The 23,431-nt window shown below is 42.9% G+C and overlaps 1 protein-coding gene across 1 annotated transcript in view; it reads left to right on the plus strand.

Annotated features, from left to right (window-relative positions):
- PLCD3 (phospholipase C delta 3) overlaps positions 1–23,431 on the plus strand; it is a 94,951-nt gene that overhangs the window by 68,109 nt on the left and 3,411 nt on the right. Inside the window, exons 6-14 of the mRNA XM_077460077.1 lie at positions 2,047–2,248; positions 2,916–3,060; positions 11,969–12,121; positions 13,565–13,648; positions 15,815–15,944; positions 18,225–18,341; positions 18,624–18,790; positions 21,348–21,480; positions 22,080–22,229. Coding sequence (XP_077316203.1) covers positions 2,047–2,248; positions 2,916–3,060; positions 11,969–12,121; positions 13,565–13,648; positions 15,815–15,944; positions 18,225–18,341; positions 18,624–18,790; positions 21,348–21,480; positions 22,080–22,229 — 1,281 coding nt within the window. The remainder of the gene's footprint in view (positions 1–2,046; positions 2,249–2,915; positions 3,061–11,968; positions 12,122–13,564; positions 13,649–15,814; positions 15,945–18,224; positions 18,342–18,623; positions 18,791–21,347; positions 21,481–22,079; positions 22,230–23,431) is intronic.

The raw sequence follows: 23,431 nt of genomic DNA on the forward strand, positions 1-23,431 counted from the left end.
CTTAATATGAATTATATAGCCAAGAAGGTAGCAAAGTGTAGTGATGTCTGGTGGATATACCATATTTGTGACCATAATGCCGCGTACACATGACCGGACTTTTCGAGGGACTAGGTCCGACGGTCTTTCCGACTGACTTTCGGCAAAGTTCCGACGGACTTTCCGAATGAACGGATTTGGCCACACACAATCACACCAAAGTCCGACGGATTCGAACGTGATGACGTACGACCGGACTAGAATAAGGAAGTTCATAGCCAGTAGCCAATAGCTGTCCTAGCGTCGGTTTTTGTCCGTCGGACTTGCATACACACGAACGGATTTCTCAGTCCGGCGGAGTTCCGTTGGAAAAATTTAAAACATGTTCTATTTCTAAAGTCCGCCGGATCTTTGGCAAGCAAAGGTCCGATGGAGCCCACACACGATCGAATTGTCCGACGGACCTTTGCTGTCAAAAAGTCTGGTCGTGTGTATGCGGCATTAGTGTTGTATTATAACAAAGTATAAACAATGTAATACATTAAAGCTGAGGAAACAAAGACTACAAAACATAAAACATAGTAGCAAAATAACATGACAACGCAATGGTATCACAAAAATGACAAAGTTTGGCCAGACACATAATTTCGTCTCCACAGTACTACATATATACTGTATGCTACCCAATAAAAGATATTTGATGCATAATTGCATCCCAAGTAAGACGGATATGAAAAAAGAAACAAAGAATTTGTGACTTTATATGAGGACATCAAAATGTACCTCCATCCCCCGCAATTTAGATAATACGAAGCAATCTATCATTTTTTATCTTACTTCATTGTATGTATCTTTTTACTATGCAACACTAATGGTCACAAATATGTATTATCCACCAGATATCATAAGGTCTTGTCATTTTCCTGGCTGCATGATTCATATAAAGACCCAAACCTTGCTCCTTATTATCTAAAACTGAACTCAAACCATCATAGTTTCCTTTTCAGTCTAGAGACCAGTAGCTATAGCAGTAGAGAGGTTCCTGCCCACCAGCTGGATAAGTGAACAAGCAGGTCACCCTGCAGGATGACGCAGGTGCACCCGAGGTGTAGGGTCTAAGCACTAACTGGTGTTCACCAGAGCTTTTGATGGGAGAGATGGGTTTTGCTACATGCTAGTACCAGGTCATGGTCCTCAGGATTTTCCCATCGGGAGGTGAACAAGCTGGAGGCCAGTAGCAGATATAGCAGGTAGGATCGAACAGAAGTGTAGTCAGCAAACAAGACAAAGGTTGGTAACAAGTGGTTGCAGTTTGGGATCAAGCAGAAGCATAGTCGAGGAATGTCGGTAATGAATGAGGGGTAGCAAAGATATGGACGGCGAGCGTCAAGAGCGAGATGTTTGGTGGAGAGAAGACATTAATCGGGCAAACAGGAAGTGCAGAGACACGCTATAAATCAGCAAGTTCCTGGGAGGAGCAAAGAGCTCAAGGTTCACAAGCAAGTCATAAGGCAAGGTTGTCTAAGCAATCAGGCAGGGAGCTGTCCAGCATCTGGGGTAGCTCACCAGGAAGAGTTACTGTCAAACACAGAAGAGGTCCTAGGTTCAGGTTCAGGTCCAGGCCCAGACACCTGATCAGTAGCCCAGCTCAGTTTGGCAAAAAGTGTGACGGTTACCTAAAGTTTCTTAATACCTTCATCTGGCATCAAAGCATAAGAAAAAAACAGGGCAATGGACTCAGATGCTTTAAGGGTCACTGGGCACACTAGTTCTGTTTCAGAAGCGTGCCACAAAACAGAAACCACCTTTAGGAACAGGGAAAAAGTCACATACATATAAATCAACGAGAGTGCCAAACAACGGACCAAGGTAATTTAATGATATAATTAATTTTTACCATTTTGCCATGAATTAATTTTATCATTAAATCACCTTGGACTCTTGGACGGTTGTTTGGTGCTGCCATTGGTTCATCTGGCCTCAGTCAGCATCATATTTCATATCTCCCCACACTCCAGGCTCAGGATTTGTCATTGGATCTGATTTATTTATTTTGTATGTCTCCAGCCAAGCAGCATGACCTGATGATGCAGGAGGGCTTCATGATGTACCTGCTGTCCACAGAGGGAGACATCTTTAATGAAAAACACAGAAAAGTGTATCAGGATATGACTCAACCCCTAAGCCATTACTTCATCTCCAGCTCCCATAACACCTACCTAACCAACCACCAGCTGGTGGGAGCCAGCAGCACCGAATCCTATATCAGGTGAGGACAATTGCTGAAAAAAATACAGGAATGCCGGAAACCCCCTCCTACATATTTGTTTACAGGTTAAAGCCCATCTCCACACAAAATGCTGTTTTTTTTATTTAAGTTTTTAATTGAGTGGGAAAGGGTTAAACCCTCTGTCCTTTTATATTGCTGTAAAAGATTACTTTTCACTTCCTGTTGGCAGACAAAATAGGAAGTGAGGCAAAATCATTCCTTGTCTATTTGAGGTTGAGTGGGGTCTATCTTGGGAGGGTGCATGTGATCGACACAGGGCCAATCAGCGCTGTCCAGGCAGAGGGTCATGGGTTCTGCAGCTTCATAGGACAATCATGGGAGAATGAAAACTCCCCCTACAAGCTTTAACCAGTGCTCGACTGGACACTGATAGAAGTTACAAGACTGCTATATACCACTGATGTGAAAACGTATTCAGCAGTTTATATTTACTAAAATAATTGCATTTCCATGTTCTGTGCACTGTGGGAGACCATATACAGTGAATGCAGGGTCCGGGGTTTAGTAACACTTACCCTTTAGACCTTTTTCATCATGGACACCCCCTTTCTGGTTAAGCATTCTGCCTTGTGTTTCATTTATTAAGCATAGTGACAATTGTGCCAAGACTGCCAATTTTATTTTCTTCTTTTTTTCCTATGTGTAGGGCGTTTATGGATGGCTGCCGCTGTGTAGAGCTGGACTGTTGGGAGGGGACAAATGGCGAGCCAGTCATTTACCATGGACACACGTTCACCTCGAAGATCCTCTTCAAAGATGTTATAGCCACCATTAAACATTATGCATTCAAAGTAAGCAGCCTTGGCTAATTTTAACAGCTTGCGTTATCTTTCCTGGGACCAGCAATGAGGAATCAAAAAGAAACTTGGTCTAAGGACTACTGAAGTTGCTATAGAGGTCCTTCCTGAAAACAGCCAATCAAATTCCAACTGTCATTATGTAGAAAACAGAAGTATAAATGTGTTTAGCTCCCGAACAATGCTTTTATCCTCCTGGATAGTTCTTCTTTTCAGCCCTTCAGTCTGTCTCCATACAGACCCAAGCCCATAGGCCTCAGGCTGGTTAGTTTAGATTAGGGTTTCTCAAACAGGGTTCCATTGAACCCTATGGCTTCCTTGGGAGTTTGCTAAGGGTTTTCTGTGCAATGAAAAATGTCTCCCTCTCAAATATGTTGCTACTGACACCATTGATCCTTTTAGCTATCTGTAAGGGGGGATTTTTTCCCAATGACCACAAAGTATAAGGAGCATTCTTCTCACTGACCATCACACTAACGTATCATGAGTTGTAGATATAGTCATTTTTAGCAAGGGTTTCCAGAGATTGGAAAGTTTTTTTCAGGGGTTCCTCTATATTGAAAATGTTGACAAAAGACCAAGGGCGGACTGACAACTCATGGGGCCCCCGGGCAATAGGAGATTATGGGGCCCCCGGGCAATAGGAGATTATGGGGACACACAGTATACACAAACACACACACAAGAAATACAAGAGTATACAATCACACAGGTTACACATACATGTACACACAGTATACACAGATATGTTTCTATTGGCTGAGAAGGTACTGGAGAGGTGGGGCAGCTATAATCTCTGGATTTTTAGACCGAAAGGATGTCGATGATGGACATTTCAGAGGCATATGTAAAAAAAACACAGATTTTTACATACTGTCCCTGGTTTTACTGAGGCTGACAACCCCGATGGGGCCCCCTAGTGGCCCAGGGCCCTCTAGCAGTGCCCAAGTGGCTGAATGGTCAGTCCGCCCCTGTGAAAGATTGATTTTGACATTCTCCATATGTCTTTTTACACATACACTGCTTGTTCAGCCGTTTGTCTCTGAGAAAGGAGCCATCCTCTGTCTCTATATAGAGCCCTAAACTACAATATAGTCAGTACCCTTCGTATAAGCCTTGAAATGTTTCATATGGACGGAAGCTAGATTTCTACAGGTTGGCAAAGCCCAGTCAGGGTCCTGGAGCCCAGAGGCTTTATAAGGTATTGAGTGGGACTTGGAATACTAGAACCATGTCTTGTGGTCTGAGGAGACCAAGATAAACTTATTTGGTTCAGATGGTGTCAAGTGTGTGTGGGGGCAACGAGGTGAGGAGTACAAAGACAAGTGTGTCTTGCCTACAGTCAAGCATGGTGATGGGAGTGTCATGGTCTGGGGCTTCATGGGTGCTGCCGGCACTGGGGAGCTACAGTTCATTGAGGGAACCATGAATGCCAACATGTACTGTGACATACTGAAGCAGAGCATGATCCCCTCCCTTCGGAGACTGGGCCGCAGGGCAGTATTCCAACATGATAACGACTCCAAACACACCTCCAAGACGACCACTGCCTTTCTAAAGAAGCTGAGGGTAAAGGTGATGGACTGACCGGCCAAACATGTCTCCAGACCTAAACCCTATTGAGCATCTGTGGGGAATCCTCAAATGGAAGGTGAAGGAGCGCAAGGTCTCTAATATCCACCAGCTCTGTGATGTCGTCATGGAGGAGTGGAAGAGGACTCCAGTGGCAATCTGTGAAGCTCTGGTGAACACCATGCCCAAGAGGGTTAAGGCAGTGCAGGAAAATAATGGTGACCACACAAAATATTAACACTTTGGGCCCAATTTGGATATTTTTATTTAGGGGTGTACTCACTTTTGTTGAAAGCGGTTTACACATTAATGACTGTGTGTTGAGTTATTTTAAGGGGACAGCAAATTGACACTGTTATACAAGCTGTACACTCATTACTTTACATTGTAGCAAAGTGTCATTTCTTTAGTGTTGTCACATGTCACATTCAGTGTTGTTACATATAGTAAAATATTTACAAAAATTTGAGGGGTGTACTCACTTTAGTGAAATACTGTCTATATGTATATATATATATAATATATATATAAAATATATACGTCACGCCCTGCACATAGTCAAGACAAGACAAGTTTCTTAGGAAGTAGATGTTGGTTAGGCTTGTGTACAGCTCTGCATTCATTTTCCATGTTACCTATGACAATTAAAAGACGCTTAACTGGTTTCTCTTGCACATGTGACGGCATCACATGATGACTCAATATGAATATCAGCAATAATTAAACCCGGAATGTATTGTTATGTAATGAAAGATGCTGCCTTTCCGGCAACAAGGATGAGTTTGTCTTGTGAAACATTTGTTAGTTATGTCACATGACAGTAATACAATTATAGATACGGTGCCATGTGAGATATGAGGTTAGATCAAATAGTTACAATAGCATTCTAAATACGATGTCCAATACATCACTTCATTACAGCAGTATTAATGTGCCACCAGCTTTGCTTACACATCATCATTTTCAAATTATGCCGCATATTATGCTAATACATCGCATAATGTCAACAGAAATACTAACACAATGCCATGTATTCTAGCAATCGTTCACAATCAGTGTTAATTTTGTCAGCAAATTTCGATTTAGTTTTAGTCTTATTCTTAGGACTAAAATGGCATTTTAGTTTTAGTCCCATTTTAGTCTCCCACACTTGTTTTTAGTTTTAGTCATATTTAGTCGACTAAATCTCCAGTACGTTTTAGTAGACTAAAACTAATTTTAGTCGTCTAAAATCGAATGGGTGTAATTAACCACTTTCAGACCGGACCATTTTGCTGGTAAATGACCAGAGGTCTTTTTACACTTTGGCACTGCGCTGCTTTAACTGGTAATTGCGCGGTCATGCAATGTTGTACCCAAACAAAATTTGCGTCCTTTTCTTCCCACAAATAGAGCTTTCTTTTGATGGTATTTGATTGCCTCTGCGATTTTTATTTTTTGCGATATAAACGTAAAAAGACCGCAAATTTTGAAAAAAAATGATATTTTCTACTTTTTGTTATTAGAAAAATCCAATAAACTCAATTTTAGTCATACATTTAGGCCAAAATGTATTCAGCCACATGTCTTTGGTAAAAAAAAAGTCAATAATTGTATATTTATTGGTTTGCGCAAAAGTTGTCACATCTACAAACTAAGGTACGTTTTCTGGAATTTACGCAGCTTTTAGTTTACGACTGCCTATCTCATTTCTTGAGGTGCTAAAATGGCAGGGCAGTACAAAACCCCCCCAAATGACCCCATTTTGGAAAGTAGACCCCCTAAGGAAATTGATAAGAGGCATGTTGAGCCCATTGAATATTTTATTTTTTTGCCTCAAGCGATTGAATAATGACAAAAAAAAAATTTTTTTTTTTTTTTTACACAAAGTTGTCACTAAATGATATATTGCTCACACATGCTATGGGCGTATGTGAAATGACACCCCAAAATAAATTCTGCTGCTTCTCCTGAGTACGGGGATACCACATATGTGGGACTTTTTGGGAGCCTAGCCGCGTACGGGGCCCCGAAAACCAAGCACCGCCTTCAGGCTTTCTAAGGGCGTAAATTTTTGAGTTCACTTCTCACTACCTATTACAGTTTTGAAGGCCATAAAATGCCAAGATGGCACAAAACCCCCACAAATGACCCCATTTTAGAAAGTAGACACCCCAAGCTATTTGCTGAGAGGCATGTTGAGTTCATGGAATATTTTATATTTTGCCACAAGTTGCGGGAAAATTACAAACTTTTTTTTTTTTTTTTTTTTTTTCACAAAGTTGTCACTAAATGATATATTGCTCATGCATGCCATGGGCATATGTGAAATGACACCCCAAAATAAATTCTGCTGCTTCTCCTGAGTACGGGGATACCACATATGTGGGACTTTTTGGGAGCCTAGCCGCGTACGGGGCCCCGAAAACCAAGCACCGCCTTCAGGCTTTCTAAGGGCGTAAATATTTGACTTCACTCCTCACTACCTATTACAGTTTTGAAGGCCATAAAATGCCAAGATGGCACAAAACCCCCACAAATGACCCCATTTTAGAAAGTAGACACCCCAAGCTATTTGCTGAGAGGCATGTTGAGTCCATGGAATATTTTATATTTTGCCACAAGTTGCGGGAAAATTACAAACTTTTTTTTTTTTTTTTTTTTTTTTCACAAAGTTGTCACTAAATGATATATTGCTCACGCATGCCATGGGCATATGTGAAATGACACCCCAAAATAAATTCTGCTGCTTCTCCTGAGTACGGGGATACCACATATGTGGGACTTTTTGGGAGCCTAGCCGCGTACGGGGCCCCGAAAACCAAGCACCGCCTTCAGGCTTTCTAAGGGCGTTACAGTTTTGAAGGCCATAAAATGCCAAGATGGCACAAACCCCCCCCAAATGACCCCATTTTGGAAAGTAGACACCCCTAAATTTAGGGGTACACTAGTGAGACTAGGTAATAAATGGCGGGTGCCCTGAAACTATAAAAAAATAACTAACCAACCAGCGTCACCTGTAACAGTTATATGGTGATCACTGGTGAAAGGGTTAACTAGGGGGCAATCAGGGGGCTTTATGCGGTAGTATATGGGGGTCCCTGGCGCTATAAAAAGCTGCGGCGAACCTAAATACCTACTTGCCTAACTAGCGTCACCTGTGACACTAATACAGCGATCAGAAAAACGATCGCTTATTAGGCTGGGTTCACACTGGAGCGATGCGGGAACGCCACGAATGCGCGGCGGGTTCCCGCATCGCATGCCTCCCGGCGGCAGTTCACACTGCCCTATGCGAACTGCTGGGAGTGTCAGTGAAATGTTACTGACACCCCCAGATCAGTTCGCATATCGCAGTGCGATCTGCAAACTCGGATCGCATGGTGTGAACACCCATGCGATCCGATTCTGCTGCGGGCCAAAAAAAGGGTCCCGTGCGAATTTGCGGCGGGTGCGGCGGGTGTGGCGGGTGCGGCGGGTGCGGCGAATGGCTGAACTCGAATCGCACAGAGATCGGATGTGATTTGCACTGCAGTGCGGTGCGAATCACATCCGTTCTCAAACCGCTGCAATCTGAACCCAGCCTTAGTGACACTGGCGACGGGGGGTGATCACGGGGTTAAACCTTTATTGGGGGGGTTAGGGGGGTACCTTAGAACTAAAGGGGGCTAACCCTAACTGCCCTAACAGTTATTAGTCACAAATGACACCCGCCGGGTGATCAGGGGGTTAAACCTTTATTAGGTAATAAATGGCGGGTGCCCTGAAACTATAAAAAAATAACTAACCAACCAGCGTCACCTGTAACAGTTATATGGTGATCACTGGTGAAAGGGTTAACTAGGGGGCAATCAGGGGGCTTTATGCGGTAGTATATGGGGGTCCCTGGCGCTATAAAAAGCTGCGGCGAACCTAAATACCTACCTGCCTAACTAGCGTCACCTGTGACACTAATACGGCGATCAGAAAAATGATCGCTTATTAGGCTGGGTTCACACTGGAGCGATGCGGAAACGCCGCGAATCCGCGGCGGGTTCCCGCATCGCATGCCTCCCGGCGGCAGTTCACACTGCCCTATGCGAACTGCTGGGAGTGTCAGTGAAATGTTACTGACACCCCCAGATCAGTTCGCATATCGCAGTGCGATCTGCAAACTCGGATCGCATGGTGTGAACACCCATGCGATCCGATTCTGCTGCGGGCCAAAAAAAGGGTCCCGTGCGAATTTGCGGCGGGTGCGGCGGGTGTGGCGGGTGCGGCGGGTGCGGCGAATGGCTGAACTCGAATCGCACAGAGATCGGATGTGATTTGCACTGCAGTGCGGTGCGAATCACATTCGTTCTCATAAACCGCTGCAATGTGAACCCAGCCTTAGTGACACTGGCGACGGGGGGTGATCACGGGGTTAAACCTTTATTGGGGGGGTTAGGGGGGTACATTAGAACTAAAGGGGGCTAACTCTAACTGCCCTAACAGTTATTACAGTCACAAATGACACCAATGCAAAAAAAAAAAAAAAAAAAAAAAAAAATGACATTGGTGTCACTGTGACTGGGGGGCAGGGGTAATTGGGGGGGTGATCGGGGGGTAAAGGGGGGGTGTGAGTGTGCCTGGCATGTTCTACTGTGTGTGTAGAGTGTTGGTGCAACTCACCGATCCGCTCTCCTCCGTGTCGGAACGGAAAATACCGACACGGAGGAGAGAATACATCACTTCCTCTCCTGTGTTTACATTACAGGAGAGGAAGTGATGTCACGGGGGATTTCCATTCGTCGAGAGCGATCGCGAGGGGGTGGCCATGAATGAATGGCCGCCCCCTCATCCCGGATCGCTCTCGAAGAAATGCCGACCGCCGCAGGCACCGGGGGGGGGCCCGATCGGGCCCCCCACCCGCGGGCAGGCAGGGACTTATATATACGCCCATATGCCTGCCCGTGCCATTCTGCCGACGTATATCGTCGTGCGGCGGTCGGCAAGTGGTTAAATAGTAATGCATTAGTTAACATTTCTCTACAATTTCCAAGCTCATTATATACTGCTGGAGTGAAAAATCTCATATGTTATTATTTATGGTATTGAGGTATGAACATGCCCTACAGACCAATATTAATTTTGAAGTCAAATTTTTAATTTAGTTTTAGTCTTTTGACTAAAATGCCATTTTCGTTTTAGTCCCATTTTTAGTCATCTCAATTGTTTTAGTTTTAGTCGTATTTTAGTCGACAAAAAATAGTATTCATTTAGTCGACTAAAATGTTTTAGTCACTTTAGTCGACAAAATTAACACTGTTCACAATACAGTATCTATATGTTGCTACAATTTATGACAGTAGATTGCCACAAGATGGAGATTTTCATAGGAAATCATTGTATTAAATAAATAAAAGCCAGAATTTGTCAAGGATGAGCGAATGCTTTTCACATTCGTCCAGTGAGGTTTTTTTTTTTTTTTTTACAAAAGGACCCCTTTGTAAAAGATATATTGATTCTCCTGTGTAAACAAATCAATAAGTAATCACGCCATCCCTTTACAATCCTCTATCAACAAAAAATTTATCCCAAGAAACAAATTGTTAAAGTAATATTAAATCCTCCGTTTTTTTTTGTTTTTTTTTAGGTTAACACATTGAGCTCACTAGTCACTAACATAAACATTCCCCAATTGCCTATTTGTTAACATTCTCACCCCAGCACTTGCAGTTCACAACTTCAATGCTGCTGGCTCTCACTCTCTCAGTGCTGCTTCCCTGAACTTCTGGTCTTTACAGGAAAGAGTTAACAGTGGACAGTGCAGTCTCAATCAGCCAATTAGCTTGGAGAAGGGAGGAGGGAGTGCCTTGCCATCCTAGGCTATTGGGCTGTGTGTCTCTGTTGATGCACACAGTTTAGGGAAATGCAGTTCTCGTCTCTGCATGCAAGGGTGAATCCATAGGATGCCTCAAGGGAAAGGAACCACCCTGAAACAGGATATCTTGGGCAGTGAGCATAGCACCAGCTTAAACCCTTAGAACCCTGACAGGGGTTTAAGGGCTTTAGAATGCCAGGAGGCGGGGCTTATGGTCATGTGACTGCCGTGATTGGCTGTCATGGCGATCACATGACGGAATGCTCCTGATGGCAAGCAGCAAACGGGAGCTTTCCACTAGCTCTCGGCACAGCTCTATTGGCGCTATTGCAAACAAATATGCAGCCACTCGGTGCCAAGGCCCAGCTGCCGAGAGGCCGCATATTTGGGTCAAACTAGCACACAGGGCAAGGATTAAAAGATATCAAATCTGAATAGGCAGGGATTAAAGTGGTTGTACACCCTGTACAACCACTTTTACCTACAGGTAAGCCTATATTAAGGCTTCCACAGTTTAGGAGATATTTACTAAAAAGACAATCGCCGATGACTACAGTGCATACTCCGATGTCATCACCGCATGCTCCCTTTAGAAAGGGTTTAGGGTTGCCACTTCTTTCCTTTTAAAACCAAATGCATATGAATTACACAGGTTCTGAGGCTAATATAATGCACATTAGGCACTAAGTGAGTTTAAATACCAACTTAATCAGCCACAGAACCTGTGTAATTGTTAAGGATAGGAGAATGCTTGTCATGTTCATCCACAAAATGTTTTTTATTACTGTCAATAGATCCCTAATGACACATACACACGATCGGAATTTCGGCCAGCGAAAGACAGATGAGAGGTTTTCATCGGAAAATGCAACCGTGTGTATACTCCATCAGATTTAACTGGCCGAATTCCCCCCAACAAAAATTTGAGAGCATGTTCTCAATTTTCCCAATGGAAAATCCGATCGGGTGTATGCAATTCCGACGCAAAAAAACTCATTCATGCTAAGATTCAACTATTGGAAGCTATTGGCTATTGAACTTCCTTTTTCTAGTCCCATTGTACGTGTTGTACGTCACAGCATTCTTGACGGTCGGAATTTGGTGTGACTGTGTGTAGGCAAGACAGCTTGAGCGGAATTTCGTTGGGAAAACCATCAGACCTTTTTCTGATCATAATTCCGATTGTGTGTATGCGGCATTAGGGCATACAGGTCTGAATGGGGAGAGACGTGGAAGGATCCTTGAATAAAACACTGCACAAGCTACTGGATTTGTTTTGTTTTTGCATTTAGGTACAATTCAATTTTGTAATAGGTAATAGGCAGAGAGAGGAGGAAACCATCGGAGAACCTCAATAGAATAGATCATTTACCAGTACTGTTGCTCAAATGACCCTCCACCTATTATTAGTTTACTCTTGTTGGGGGGTTATGTAAGTTATGTTGTCCATCTGCCAAACTGGAGGACAAGGTCACTAACATTACATATCTGTCCTCTCTCTTCCAGTATTCCCCATATCCAGTCATTTTGTCAATTGAGAATCACTGTGGGCTGGAGCAGCAAATGACGATGGCTCATCATCTTCGTACCATCCTTGGGGACATGTTACTAACCCAACCATTAGGTGATCCGGACCCTCCACAGCTCCCCTCCCCTGAGGTGAGAAACAAAGCACATAGGAATGGTGGTATGGCCATCAGTGTCATAGTGGCCAATCGGGGTCCCTGATGGGCCATTGGGTGAACCTGAAACCTAAGTTGACACTTACAATGTGTGAGACTTCATGTAAAGCATGAAAAAACTATTTTGATTGTGTGATTATGTAGTCATAAAACAAATAAGTCTACAATGAACATTATTGAAAATTTATGCTCAAAAAAAAACATTATACCTTCTTTTTTTAATGGGGCCCAATTCAAGCCATAGGGGGCGCTGACTATCACTTATTTATTTAATGTTGAAAATGGTTTTAAATTGAACATCAAATGGCGGTACAAATTGGCACATGTGTCCTAAATGCCATGCCCATTAAAACGGCTGTTACCCTGTTGGAGTTTGAATTTATTTAATATGATGCAGACTGCAGCATGAAGAGTAGTAACACCTCAAGGAGATTAGGAACATCCAAAATTCTAACTGTGGTCAACAGAGCTTTTTTTTAGTGGGGACGAGGCAGTACACCTCCCGCACTGAGTGTATGTGTTGGCATGGGGTGCTGGTGTGTGCTGGAAAGTCTACTTATGCTAGCAACTGAGGTAGCTTATGTCACTGGGTGGTGTAGTGTTGCTAGGGGACCTACTCTTGTGGAGGGGGACATCTACTGTTGGGGGTGGGGGTTTATTGTTGTTTTCTCCTGGGGAGTTTATTCATACTGGCTGCTAGGAGATCTGTTGCTGCTGGTTGGAAATCTATTATTGCTTGTTGGGGGAATCTATTGTTGTTGGGAGGTCTATTGTTGCTAGTGAGGACCTAATATTGCTGGGGGGAGGGTCTATTGTTGCTTGGGAGGATCTATTGTTGCTTGGGAAGATCAGTTGTTGCTTGGGGAGTCTATTGTTGCTGAGGAGGATCTATGTTTGCTGTGAAGGGACTATTGTTGCTCAGGAGGGTCTATTGCTATGGAGGGGTCTATTGTTACTGGCTGCAGGGGATCTATTTCTACTGCCTTTCTTGTTAAAAGAAATCCATACAAAATGATACTTGGTTCTGTATTCTCTATCGTAGGAAGTACTGAGCGGTAGGTAGGGGCTGTAGAAAAGTGACGGTCCTCGGAGGTGGGTAGGGGTTGGAGACAAGGGGTGACTCTGGAGAGGAGGGAGTACCTGGTGTTCGGGAACATAACAAGAAACTATGGTGGGAATATCTTATCGGCAGAGTCTCCAAGAAATATAAGTATCCACCCAACCATTCAGCCTACCAAACTGTAGCTAAACTCGAATATCACTTTTGGGTTCATCAGTCCTTCATTGAGCTATCATTACTGCCATAAGACTTTGGGCCACTGATGCTTGAGAGATAGTATTATTCCATGTATAAATCTGGGGTAAACATGATGATGTGTGTTTTATCGTCTACTATATTTCTGTATCTTATTTCCTGTAGGCATTGAAGGGGAAGATCTTGGTGAAAGGCAAGAAGCTGAGTGAGCGTAGATTAGCAGAGGATGAAGAAGGAAAGGCTCGGATGGTGAGTGGAGACAATATGGTGATGTTTGGTATATGTCGGACTATGGGTGAATTTACTACCAGCCTCAGCATTCAAAGAAGACTTAGGCGTGGTCGTCATTATGTAGCTATAATGTACAGCTGGTTTACAAGAACAAAGAAATGTCAATAATGCAAATTGTCATTACTGTGGAATACTATGGCTACTAGGCCTAATTTATTCAAAGTGAAGTGCAGTGAGGACGCCAATCATCAATAAACTTTTAGTGATTTATCAACTTTAATTTGATGGAAGGTAAATTGGGAGGGTAGGCGTTACTGCACTTTATAAGACAATATTAATCTTTGCATGACCTTTTCCCCCCTTTTAGTGGATTCACACCAAAAGTACATGCAATAATACATGTTGAGTTACCACTTGGTGATATGCAGGTTGTTGCTGTAATGCAACAACACAGCGTAACAAGGTCCTATTAAGTGGAGGAATATTAAAGAAAAAACTGTCGTCTATCCTCATATTTGTTTCTATAGCTTGTAACCCTAAACATCATCCTATCCCTAGCCTAAATTTACCGGTAACCCTAGTTCTAGTGCTGTCCTAACTGTACCTGTAACTCGAGTCCTAGCACTAGCTTCATTGTACTCAATATCTCTAGTCCTAGCTTTACTAAATCTATAACCCTAGTCCAAGCTTTACTGTAACTGTAACCCTAATCCCAACCTAACTGTACCTGTAACTCCAGTCCTAGCCTACTTGCATCCATACCAAAAAACAAACACAAATTTCCAGCTTACTTACCAGCCAACCAGCAACAAACCGAATTGACCCTAACTGTTCACTGGTGTGCCATAATGTGGCCTCTGCAGCTTATCTATGTATTTGCAAATGTGTGCAAACGAAATCCCTTGTTTTAACGTGAACTGTTAGACAGGCTCAATTTAGTTGGTTGCAGGCTGGTTGGTAAGTGAGATGGGAATTTTTGTTTGTTTTTTAACATGCATTGCCCTTCCATGTGCTATTTGCTGAAAAGGCCAGTTATAGTTTGGGGTGGTTGCCTTTTTTTGTATAATTGTATCCAGAACCCTAGTCCTAGGCTTACAGTACCTGTAACGCTAATTTCTAGCCATTGTCTTATTGTATCTCTAACCCTAGTCCTAGGTCAGATTGCACCTGTAACCCTAGTCCTAGCCCTACCCTAACTGCATCTGTAACTCCAGTCCTAGTCTTAGTCTATTGTAACTCTAAGGCCTTGTACACACGGTCGGAGAATCCGTCAGAATGTGTCCTATCGGACCGTGTTGTCGGATAATCCGACTGTGTGTGGTATGCATCGGACTGATTCCGTCTGAATATCCGTCGGACCCAATTTTCCAACTTGTTGGAAATATTTTCCGACCAACTGGTTCGATTGGACATACTCCGATCATATGTAGAGAATTTTGATCAGACCAAGTGCCACACATGCTCAGATCAAATTCCTACATCAAAGCTATTGGCTACTAGCCTGAACGTAGTCCCATCGTAACGAAATTACGTCATCACGTTCTGAATGATCGGATTTTTCGACAATTTAGTCCGACCGTGTGTATGCAACAGTTTCAGACAAGATCCGACGAACAAAATCCGACGAACAAAATCCGACGGACAAAATCCGACGGATTTGGTTGTCGAAATCTCCGACCGTGTGTACAGGGGCTTAGTCTTAGTTCTAGCTCTATCCTAACTGTACTTGTAATGTTAGTCCTTGACCAACCCACAAGCTTTAAAACAATAGAAATGCAGTGAGTTATTTAGCAGCAAGCCTGCACAGCAACAGTGGCTAAGGGGATTGGCTCCTGCATACTCTGTTTTAATCAAGGCTTTCAAGTGACACTCAGAAGACCAGGGCATACAGGTGGATGTGGCACTAGGGAGACAGGTGCCCTTTTAAAATAGCAACTAGGAATCTTGGAATTTAAGCCTGTATGTTTCAGATTGGAAGATAGTTCTTTCATGAGGATATTGTTTCCATCCGTTGTCTATTTGGCCCTCCTTTAGCATAAATATGTACCCTTAAAACATTTCAGACAGTTAAAAAATAATTTTAGTCCAGTTTATTGTGAAAGTAGGTTTGAAACTGTATCCAGCAATTAGCGAGTTTCATTGATGAGGTGTAAGTGAGATAAATGTTACATCCCCTCTATACAGGAGACAGCTCAGGAACTTTCTGATTTGGTAATATACTGCCAGAGTGTGGAGTTTCGGGATCAGCCGGGCAGTGTGTGCGAGATGAGCTCGTTCAGCGAGGACAAAGTGCGCCGACTGATGAAGGAGTCTGGTAACTATAGATCCTGGTTAACAAGAATCTATTTGCCCCTTAGGCAACCAACACATTCCCTCTAGTTGTGTAGCCTGAAAAAAATTTAGAAATTTGTCAAAACCAATGTTCTTCAAATTGTGATCCATGGGCCGGATGCAGCTCTTCACTTGCCTTTATCCAGCCCTTGGAGTACTGTTCCTCCCACTGATAAGACGCACTGTTACTCTCATTGATACCAACAGTGAGACACCATTCCTGACACACCAACAGTGGATTCCTCCCACTGACACCAAGCATAGGGCATTATTCCTTCCACTGACACCAATTATGGGGAATATCTCCTCCTATTGATATAAACAATTGGTCACTATTCCTCCCATTGACATCAACAATGGGGCACTATTTTCCACTAATACCATTAATGAGGCACTATTCCTTCTCCTACTGACCACAGGAACCATGTATTTTTTTGGTTCCACTGATCCACACCAAGCCTGAGACATATTCTACTGATGTTCTACTCCCGCTGGCCACAGTCCAGCTCTCCTGAAGTCTGAATCCAAGTAATCTCACTCCCTGTTCAGAAAGTTTTGATCACATAGAAATATGCTGTACCCTATAGCAGCCATCATCAACCACTTACCATTGTTCTAATAGTTCTGCAATCTGAAATCTTTTTTGGTAATCATGTATTACTGTTCATCATTACGATTTCAGTTTCATCTCCAAAGATAGATTTTATTGTGACAGTCAATTAAGGAAGGTTTTTTTGTACGGTCCTTCTATGACTGTTTGACTTAAAGTTGCCTCTGTCGTAAAGACCACTGCCCAATAGCTATACAAAGTCACTATTTCGGTAGATGTAATTCAGGTCACCAGTACCATTAGAGCAGATATTTTCATTACGTCTTTCCTATCCTACCAAATCTCCATGAACCAGTAGCCTTGAAATGCAACATAAATTTGTTCCCGGGATCCCATCATGCCTAAGTATTTGGCCAGATACCTGTCATGGTTATGCAGTGATCTTCCTGTGTTTGCTTACCTCCCCTCATGTGTTCAGACTAAGAGGCCAGCCACTTCCACCTGGTGGTTTTTATAACCTCTCCTCTAAGCATGGCTCCACCCCAGGCCCTATCAGGGAGCCCTATATTAACCTGTGCACTGCAGGCCATCAGTGCTGATCAACCATTGTGTATTCCTTTGTGTGTTAGCGTCCTGTTACCTGCCTGTGATTCTGACCTTTTGGCTTGTCCCCGACTATTCTTGTCTGCTTGTGGCCCCGACCTTGGCTTTGTCCCTCACCATCCCTATCCTCCTGTTGCCTACTGTGGGTGTGAGCTGGGGGACCCTGGGGGTCGCGACCTGGAGCCAGTTGCAGCCAAGTCCATCCTCACCACTCGAGGCTCTGGTGAACACCTGCTGGCTCTTAGACTCCACGCCCCAGGGAATCTTATGCTCTAACCCCGGTGGGACCTGTCTCCCGTCCGCAGCAGGCAGCCGTAGGGTCCACAACCTTGCGGTGCACTCCTGATCCCTACGGTGTGCATCTGTCATCTCGCCTCAAGGTGACCTGACAATACCTTCTGCGTAAGGTTGATCAGATTTCAAATTGGTTGAGCCTTATAGTCATGTAACCAGCTATTGTTGGATTAGAAAATTACGTAGGGTTTGAAAGCATTTCAAAGTAAAGGCCCGTACACACGATCAGACTTTTTGACAACAGACATGCAAATTAGCTGTTTTGGAGAAACATCCAACCGTGTTTATGCTCCATCGGACAAACTTTTTCGGTTTTCATCTGACTTTTCTTGACTGTGCGAACAGACAAACTTTTTGACAACATAAGTCCGATGGATCAAAGTCCGATCATGTGTACACAAAACCATCGGACTTTTGTACAAAATACAAACACGCATGCTCAGAACCAATGCAAAAGATCAGACAACAATACAGAAGTTGACCAAAGGTAGCGCTGGAGTCATTGAACGTCCTCTTTTGAAGTGTCGTCAGTATGTTGAAACGTCACTACGTTCGCGTTTGTTGCCTAAAAAGTCCAATTGTGTGTATGCAATGCCCTTTGTACAAAAGTCCACGGGAAAGTTTGCACAAAGTCCGATCGTGTGTATGAGGCTTTACAGTTACCTTTGAGAGATTTTTGAGATGCTGGATGGGTGGCTCGGTGAGGTTGTATTTAACTAAAGAACTGCTTTAAGAGAAAATGATCAAATGAAGACACAGATGTAATTGCATGTTGTGCCATTAGCACTCTGTAACTACATTCTTCATGCTTTACAGGAAATCAGTTGGTTCGCTACAATACCCGGCAGCTCAGTCGTATTTACCCTGACGCATTGAGAGCCGGCTCTTCCAACTACAGCCCTCAGGAAATGTGGAATGCTGGCTGCCAGCTTGGTAAGTACACATTATGACTTACATAAACCCTGGCACAGCTAAAAGACCCTCACGTTGGTTAAAAAACACTCCTAGTTTATGAATCAGCAACTATCAGGGCCCCGAAAACAAAGATTGTATGACCAAAATTAGGATGGTTGGGCAGCTGCGCTTTTGGAGAGTCTTACATATTTTACAATTTGGAACTCTGGTATAATTTTGTTCATTAGGAAAAGGGACGAGGAGGGATATTGTATCCTAAATATTAATGTAATTAACAGCTTTATGTTTCTTCAACTACAGTGGCATTGAATTTTCAGACCCCAGGGCACAAGATGGATCTGAACCAAGGGCGATTTCAGGACAATGGTTGGTGTGGATACGTGCTAAAACCAGAGTTCCTCCGGAGAGAAGATACATGCTTTAACCCAGAAGACCTCAGCAGCAAGATGAAGATTCTGAATATCAAGGTGAGAGGAGTTTATTGGATGAAAAGGGAGTGAATATTTCCAGATCTGTGTGATGAGTGTCTGAACTTGGAAGGGCAAGATGACAGCTGTTGGTTGTACTTTAGGGCGTCTATAGGGTTGATATACCAACGATAAATAGACTGTTTACTTTGCCAGGGAAGTTGTGCAAGTAAATTTTCCCAGAAGCTTAGTGAATGTGGTGAAATTTCATTTTGCAAAGAATACCCAATCACGTCCAAGGAAAAAACAACATTTTTGCCTGCATATAATTGGATGACAGAAGTCAGCAGATCTTCACCCTATTCACAAAGCTCTGGGGAGAGTTCCCTTGTAAAGTGCAACTTCCCTTGCCAATGAGCAGTCTATATACTTTTAGTAAATCAAACGTATTCACCTAGCAGTGGTATTACAGCTGGAAAGACTTTTGAGGGTATTCTTATTAATTGATATTTCTATACTGAAAGTGCTTTATCTGCTGTTGGTGAGGCAGCCTTCTTGGGCACTGTGAATAGAATAGGAGAATAGGAGTAGACAATTAGCCTACTAATAGGTTGTTGGAATGTGGGAAGAAATCCACACAAGCATAGGGAGAACATGCAAACTCTATACAGACAGTGTGCACCCATTGTTTGCATGTGGAGCATGACTCAGATCTGTTTTGTAGCGTAAATCAAGATGTAACTGAAAAGTACATACAGTGCTGGGAAAAAGTATTTGCCCTTTCCTGATTTATTTTTTTTTTCATATTTTTCACACTTAAATGATTCAGATCATCAAACAAATTTTAATATTACACAATCAAGCATTTGTGATAACTGGCAATGAGTCTTTTACATCGCTGTGGAGGAATTTTGGCCCACTCTTCTTTGCAGAATTGTTTTAATTCAGCACATTGGAGGGTTTTCCAACGTGAACGGCCTATTTAAGGTGATGCCACAGCATCCCAATCAGATTTATTTTTTGAGCCATTGAGAGGTGGACTTGCTGGTGTGTTTCGGATCATTGTCCTGCTGCATAACCCAAGTGGGTTTGAGGTCACAAACCGATGGCTGGACACTCTCCTTCAGAATTTTCTGGTAGAGCTTAGAATTCATGGTTCCATCAATTATGGCAAGTTGTCCAGGTCCTGAAGCTGCAAAGCAGCCCCAGAACATCACACTACCCTCACCATGTGTGACTGTTGGTATGATGTTCTTTTTATGAAATGCTGTGTTAATTTTATGACAGATGTAACAGGACGCACACCTTCCAAAAAGTTAAAGTTTTGTCTCATCACTCCACAGAAAATTTGCCCAAAAATCTTGGGTATAATAAAGATTTTTTTGGGCAAATGTGAGACGAGCCTTTTGGTCAGCAGTGGCTTTTGCCTTTGAACTTTTCCATGGATGCCATTTTTGTCCAGTTCTTATTGTTGATTCATGAGCACTGACCTTAACTGAGGCATGTGAGTCCTTGTCATGCTCTTGGAGTTGATTTGGAAGGCCGGCCACTCCTGGGAAGGTTCACCACTGTTCCAAGTTTTCTCTACTTGTGGATAATGGCTCTCACCACGGTGGAGTGCCAAAGCCTTAGAAATATCATTGTAACCCTTTCCAGACTAATGCATGTCAATTACTTTTGTTTTTCATCTGTTCTTGAATTTCTTTAGATTGCGGCATGATGTGTTGCTTTCTGAGATCTTTTAGCATGCTTCACGTTGTCAGACAGTAATCAGGCCTGGGTGTGGAAAGTAAAATTTAACTCATCTCTCCAAAAAATGTGGTTAATCACATTGTATTTATGATTTAGCAAGGTGGGGCCTTAAGTGAAAAATCTTCTGTGCTGTAGCGGCCCGCAGACCCCACCACCCATTTTCCTTACCTGAGCCCATCCGATCCAGCAATGTGCACGAGAGCAACGGCTCCCCCTGCTGCTCTCTTGCTCCTCACTGGACAGAATGATTGCAGTGGGAACCATTGGCTCCCGATGCTGTCATTCAAATCCAGTGACACAGTATCTGTGTCAATGGATGGGACTCGGGGGCAAGCACGCATGGGTTCTGCCAGGGAAATCAGCTTTCCCTGGGGGCACCCAATGAAGAGGAAGGGTCTAGAGTGCCGGCAGGGGAACCCAAAAGAAGAGAATTGGGGCTGCTCTGTGCAAAACCATAGCACAGAGCAGGTATGTATTGGCATGTTTGTTATTTTTATTAAAAAAAACAAAGCTATAGAACCACTTTAAGTGTGACAAATATCCAAAAAAATAAAAGCAATCAGAGAAGGGGGCAAATAATTTTTTATGGCACTAAGTCATTTAGTAATAGAAAAGTGAAATAAAGTAAAGGTAATACATTTTCTCTTATTGATGTATACTTGATCATACAATTGTGGTAAACATGTCTTGTGAAACCCCCAATTTATTCCAGTTAAATCCCCATTTATTATCTTATTTTACGAATACTTTTTTCATGCGAATGAATGAATGAAAAACTTGTATAGCGCACAATGTGAACTGAATCGCCTCTATTTCTGAAGGTGTGATTTCAATATACTAATCTAATTTTATCTTCTTTCCTTAGATCATTTCAGCTCAGCAACTTCCAAAACTAAACCAGGAAAATCCGAATTCAATAGTTGATCCATTTATCCGCGTGGAGATTCACAGTCTGGGAAGGAAGAGGGAGCAGGAGACCACCTACATCCTCAACAACGGTGTGTTTTTTTACTTCCAGTGGGAAGTCTACAGTCCATTTGTATACAGTAATGATTCAAAGTTGGGTATTTGATATTAATAAATAGATTCTCTAGGTTTTACACTTAGTATGCACTGAGAAGAGTTAGAAATTTTGGATAAGACTGCATACCAAAGGCGGCTAAAAAATATATAGCATTTTTTTTATAATGTAATATCCACATCTAAATCATTTAGATATGATTGACTAGTGAGCGAACCTTTTGACTCTTTAATAATAGTAGGGCTACACTCCATATTGGGGAATTATCCACCTGAAAAGTAGAGTTTGTGTGCAAATGCACCTCGAATCATGATATCATACGAGCATGTCCTGTAATTGGTTTTGTAACCCAGGCATACACAATGCCAGTCGCATGAAAAAATAGGAAGGAACAGTAATAATAAGTAAATAGTGTATAATACATTCATACATAATCTTGTTGCCTAAAAAACCCATTTTGGGGGAGTTTTCCCATTTTCTGTATTTTGGGGGTGAGCAGCACTCTCTAACCAGTGTTGGTATGTGTCTTCCCCCTGTTGTTTAATAAGTAAATAGTAACACCTCGATTCTTCCCAGGATTTAATCCCACATGGAACGAGACCCTTCGACTGGAGGTCCTCTGCCCAGATCTGGCGCTGGTCAGATTTGTGGTGGAAGATTATGACAAGACATCCAGTAATGACTTTGTGGGACAGTACACAGTGCCATTCCTCAGTCTGAAGCAAGGTAAGAGGGTAATAGGAGGGTAGCTTGATAGACGTAATGGCCGAACAGTGGGCACCGAACATTTAAAGCGGCTAATATAATAACTCATATTGTGTCAATATCTAAAATAACTAGTCACATGCATCAAAGCTGAACTCCAGCCAAATATGAATTATTTATCCATTTACTATATATATATATATATATATATATATATATATATATATCTGTTATTAAAGTGATAGTAAAGGATAAAAAATGTAAAAAAAATGTTGGCTTAAAATAAAAAAAGATGTTATGCTTACCTGATATTGCACAAGCTGTCGCGTACCTACTCTTCTGGAAGTCCTCTATCAATGCTGCCCGGTCCTCCTTCCTCCGGTTACACCCTCAGCAAGCTGGGTGCTAAGGGGCACCCATGCACAGACTCTTCCGAGCCGGGCTGTGTGCGTCCAAAGACACATACACACTGCCAGTAAGCTACCCCCTGCTCCTTCTCCACAGCAGGAGCTGCTCTCAGTGTGTCCTGTGAGACCAGGGAGTAAGCGGAGCGGTGCTGCAGCCGAGTCAGTGTTGGAACAACGAGTGGCAATGCTCTGAGCCAACCAGGACTTCAGAGTGCTGGAGGGGAGAATGATGACTCACTCAGTGTGCTGCACCTTCATGGTCCAATCACAGGCTGGGGTGGGTCCTAGACCAGGTTGTACTGCTCGGTTGGAATGTAGTCTGTACAGCGATCGAAGACCTGGCTGTTCTCTCTGCTTTGCAAGAACAGATAATTAAAATTACAAAACAATTTGCGGGTAAATCAGTTGGCATGTATCTAGGTCAATGGTTTATTTAGCTGTTCGCTTGAGTTCAGCCTTGACTTTCTTATCTAAATAATAGGAGATATGAAAGTCAAATTATGATTGCTGAGGTCAGCACTTCCATGTTTCCTTCTTCAGGACTGCATGTCATATCCAATGTGTCTGAAAGAGAACAGTCTATGATGCCAGTAACAACCAGTCAGATTCCTCTAAGTACATTCTTTTTTATAGATGTGGCCTAGACAGAGGGAACACTTATCATCATAGGCATGTGCATGGGGTGTACTGAGTGTGCCTTGGCACCCCGTAATCACCTTGAGCAGCACATATTCGGCCCGCTGACGGTTTCCCTCCTCTTCTCTCCTGCTAGCTGCTGCAGGCACACAGGGGGATATTTCAGGATGGAGAGCAGGG

Source organism: Lithobates pipiens, unplaced genomic scaffold (assembly GCF_037356315.1).
Source record: "Lithobates pipiens isolate NorthernLeopardFrog02 unplaced genomic scaffold, aLitPip1_a1.2 Scaffold_28, whole genome shotgun sequence".
Taxonomy (NCBI): domain Eukaryota; kingdom Metazoa; phylum Chordata; class Amphibia; order Anura; family Ranidae; genus Lithobates; species Lithobates pipiens.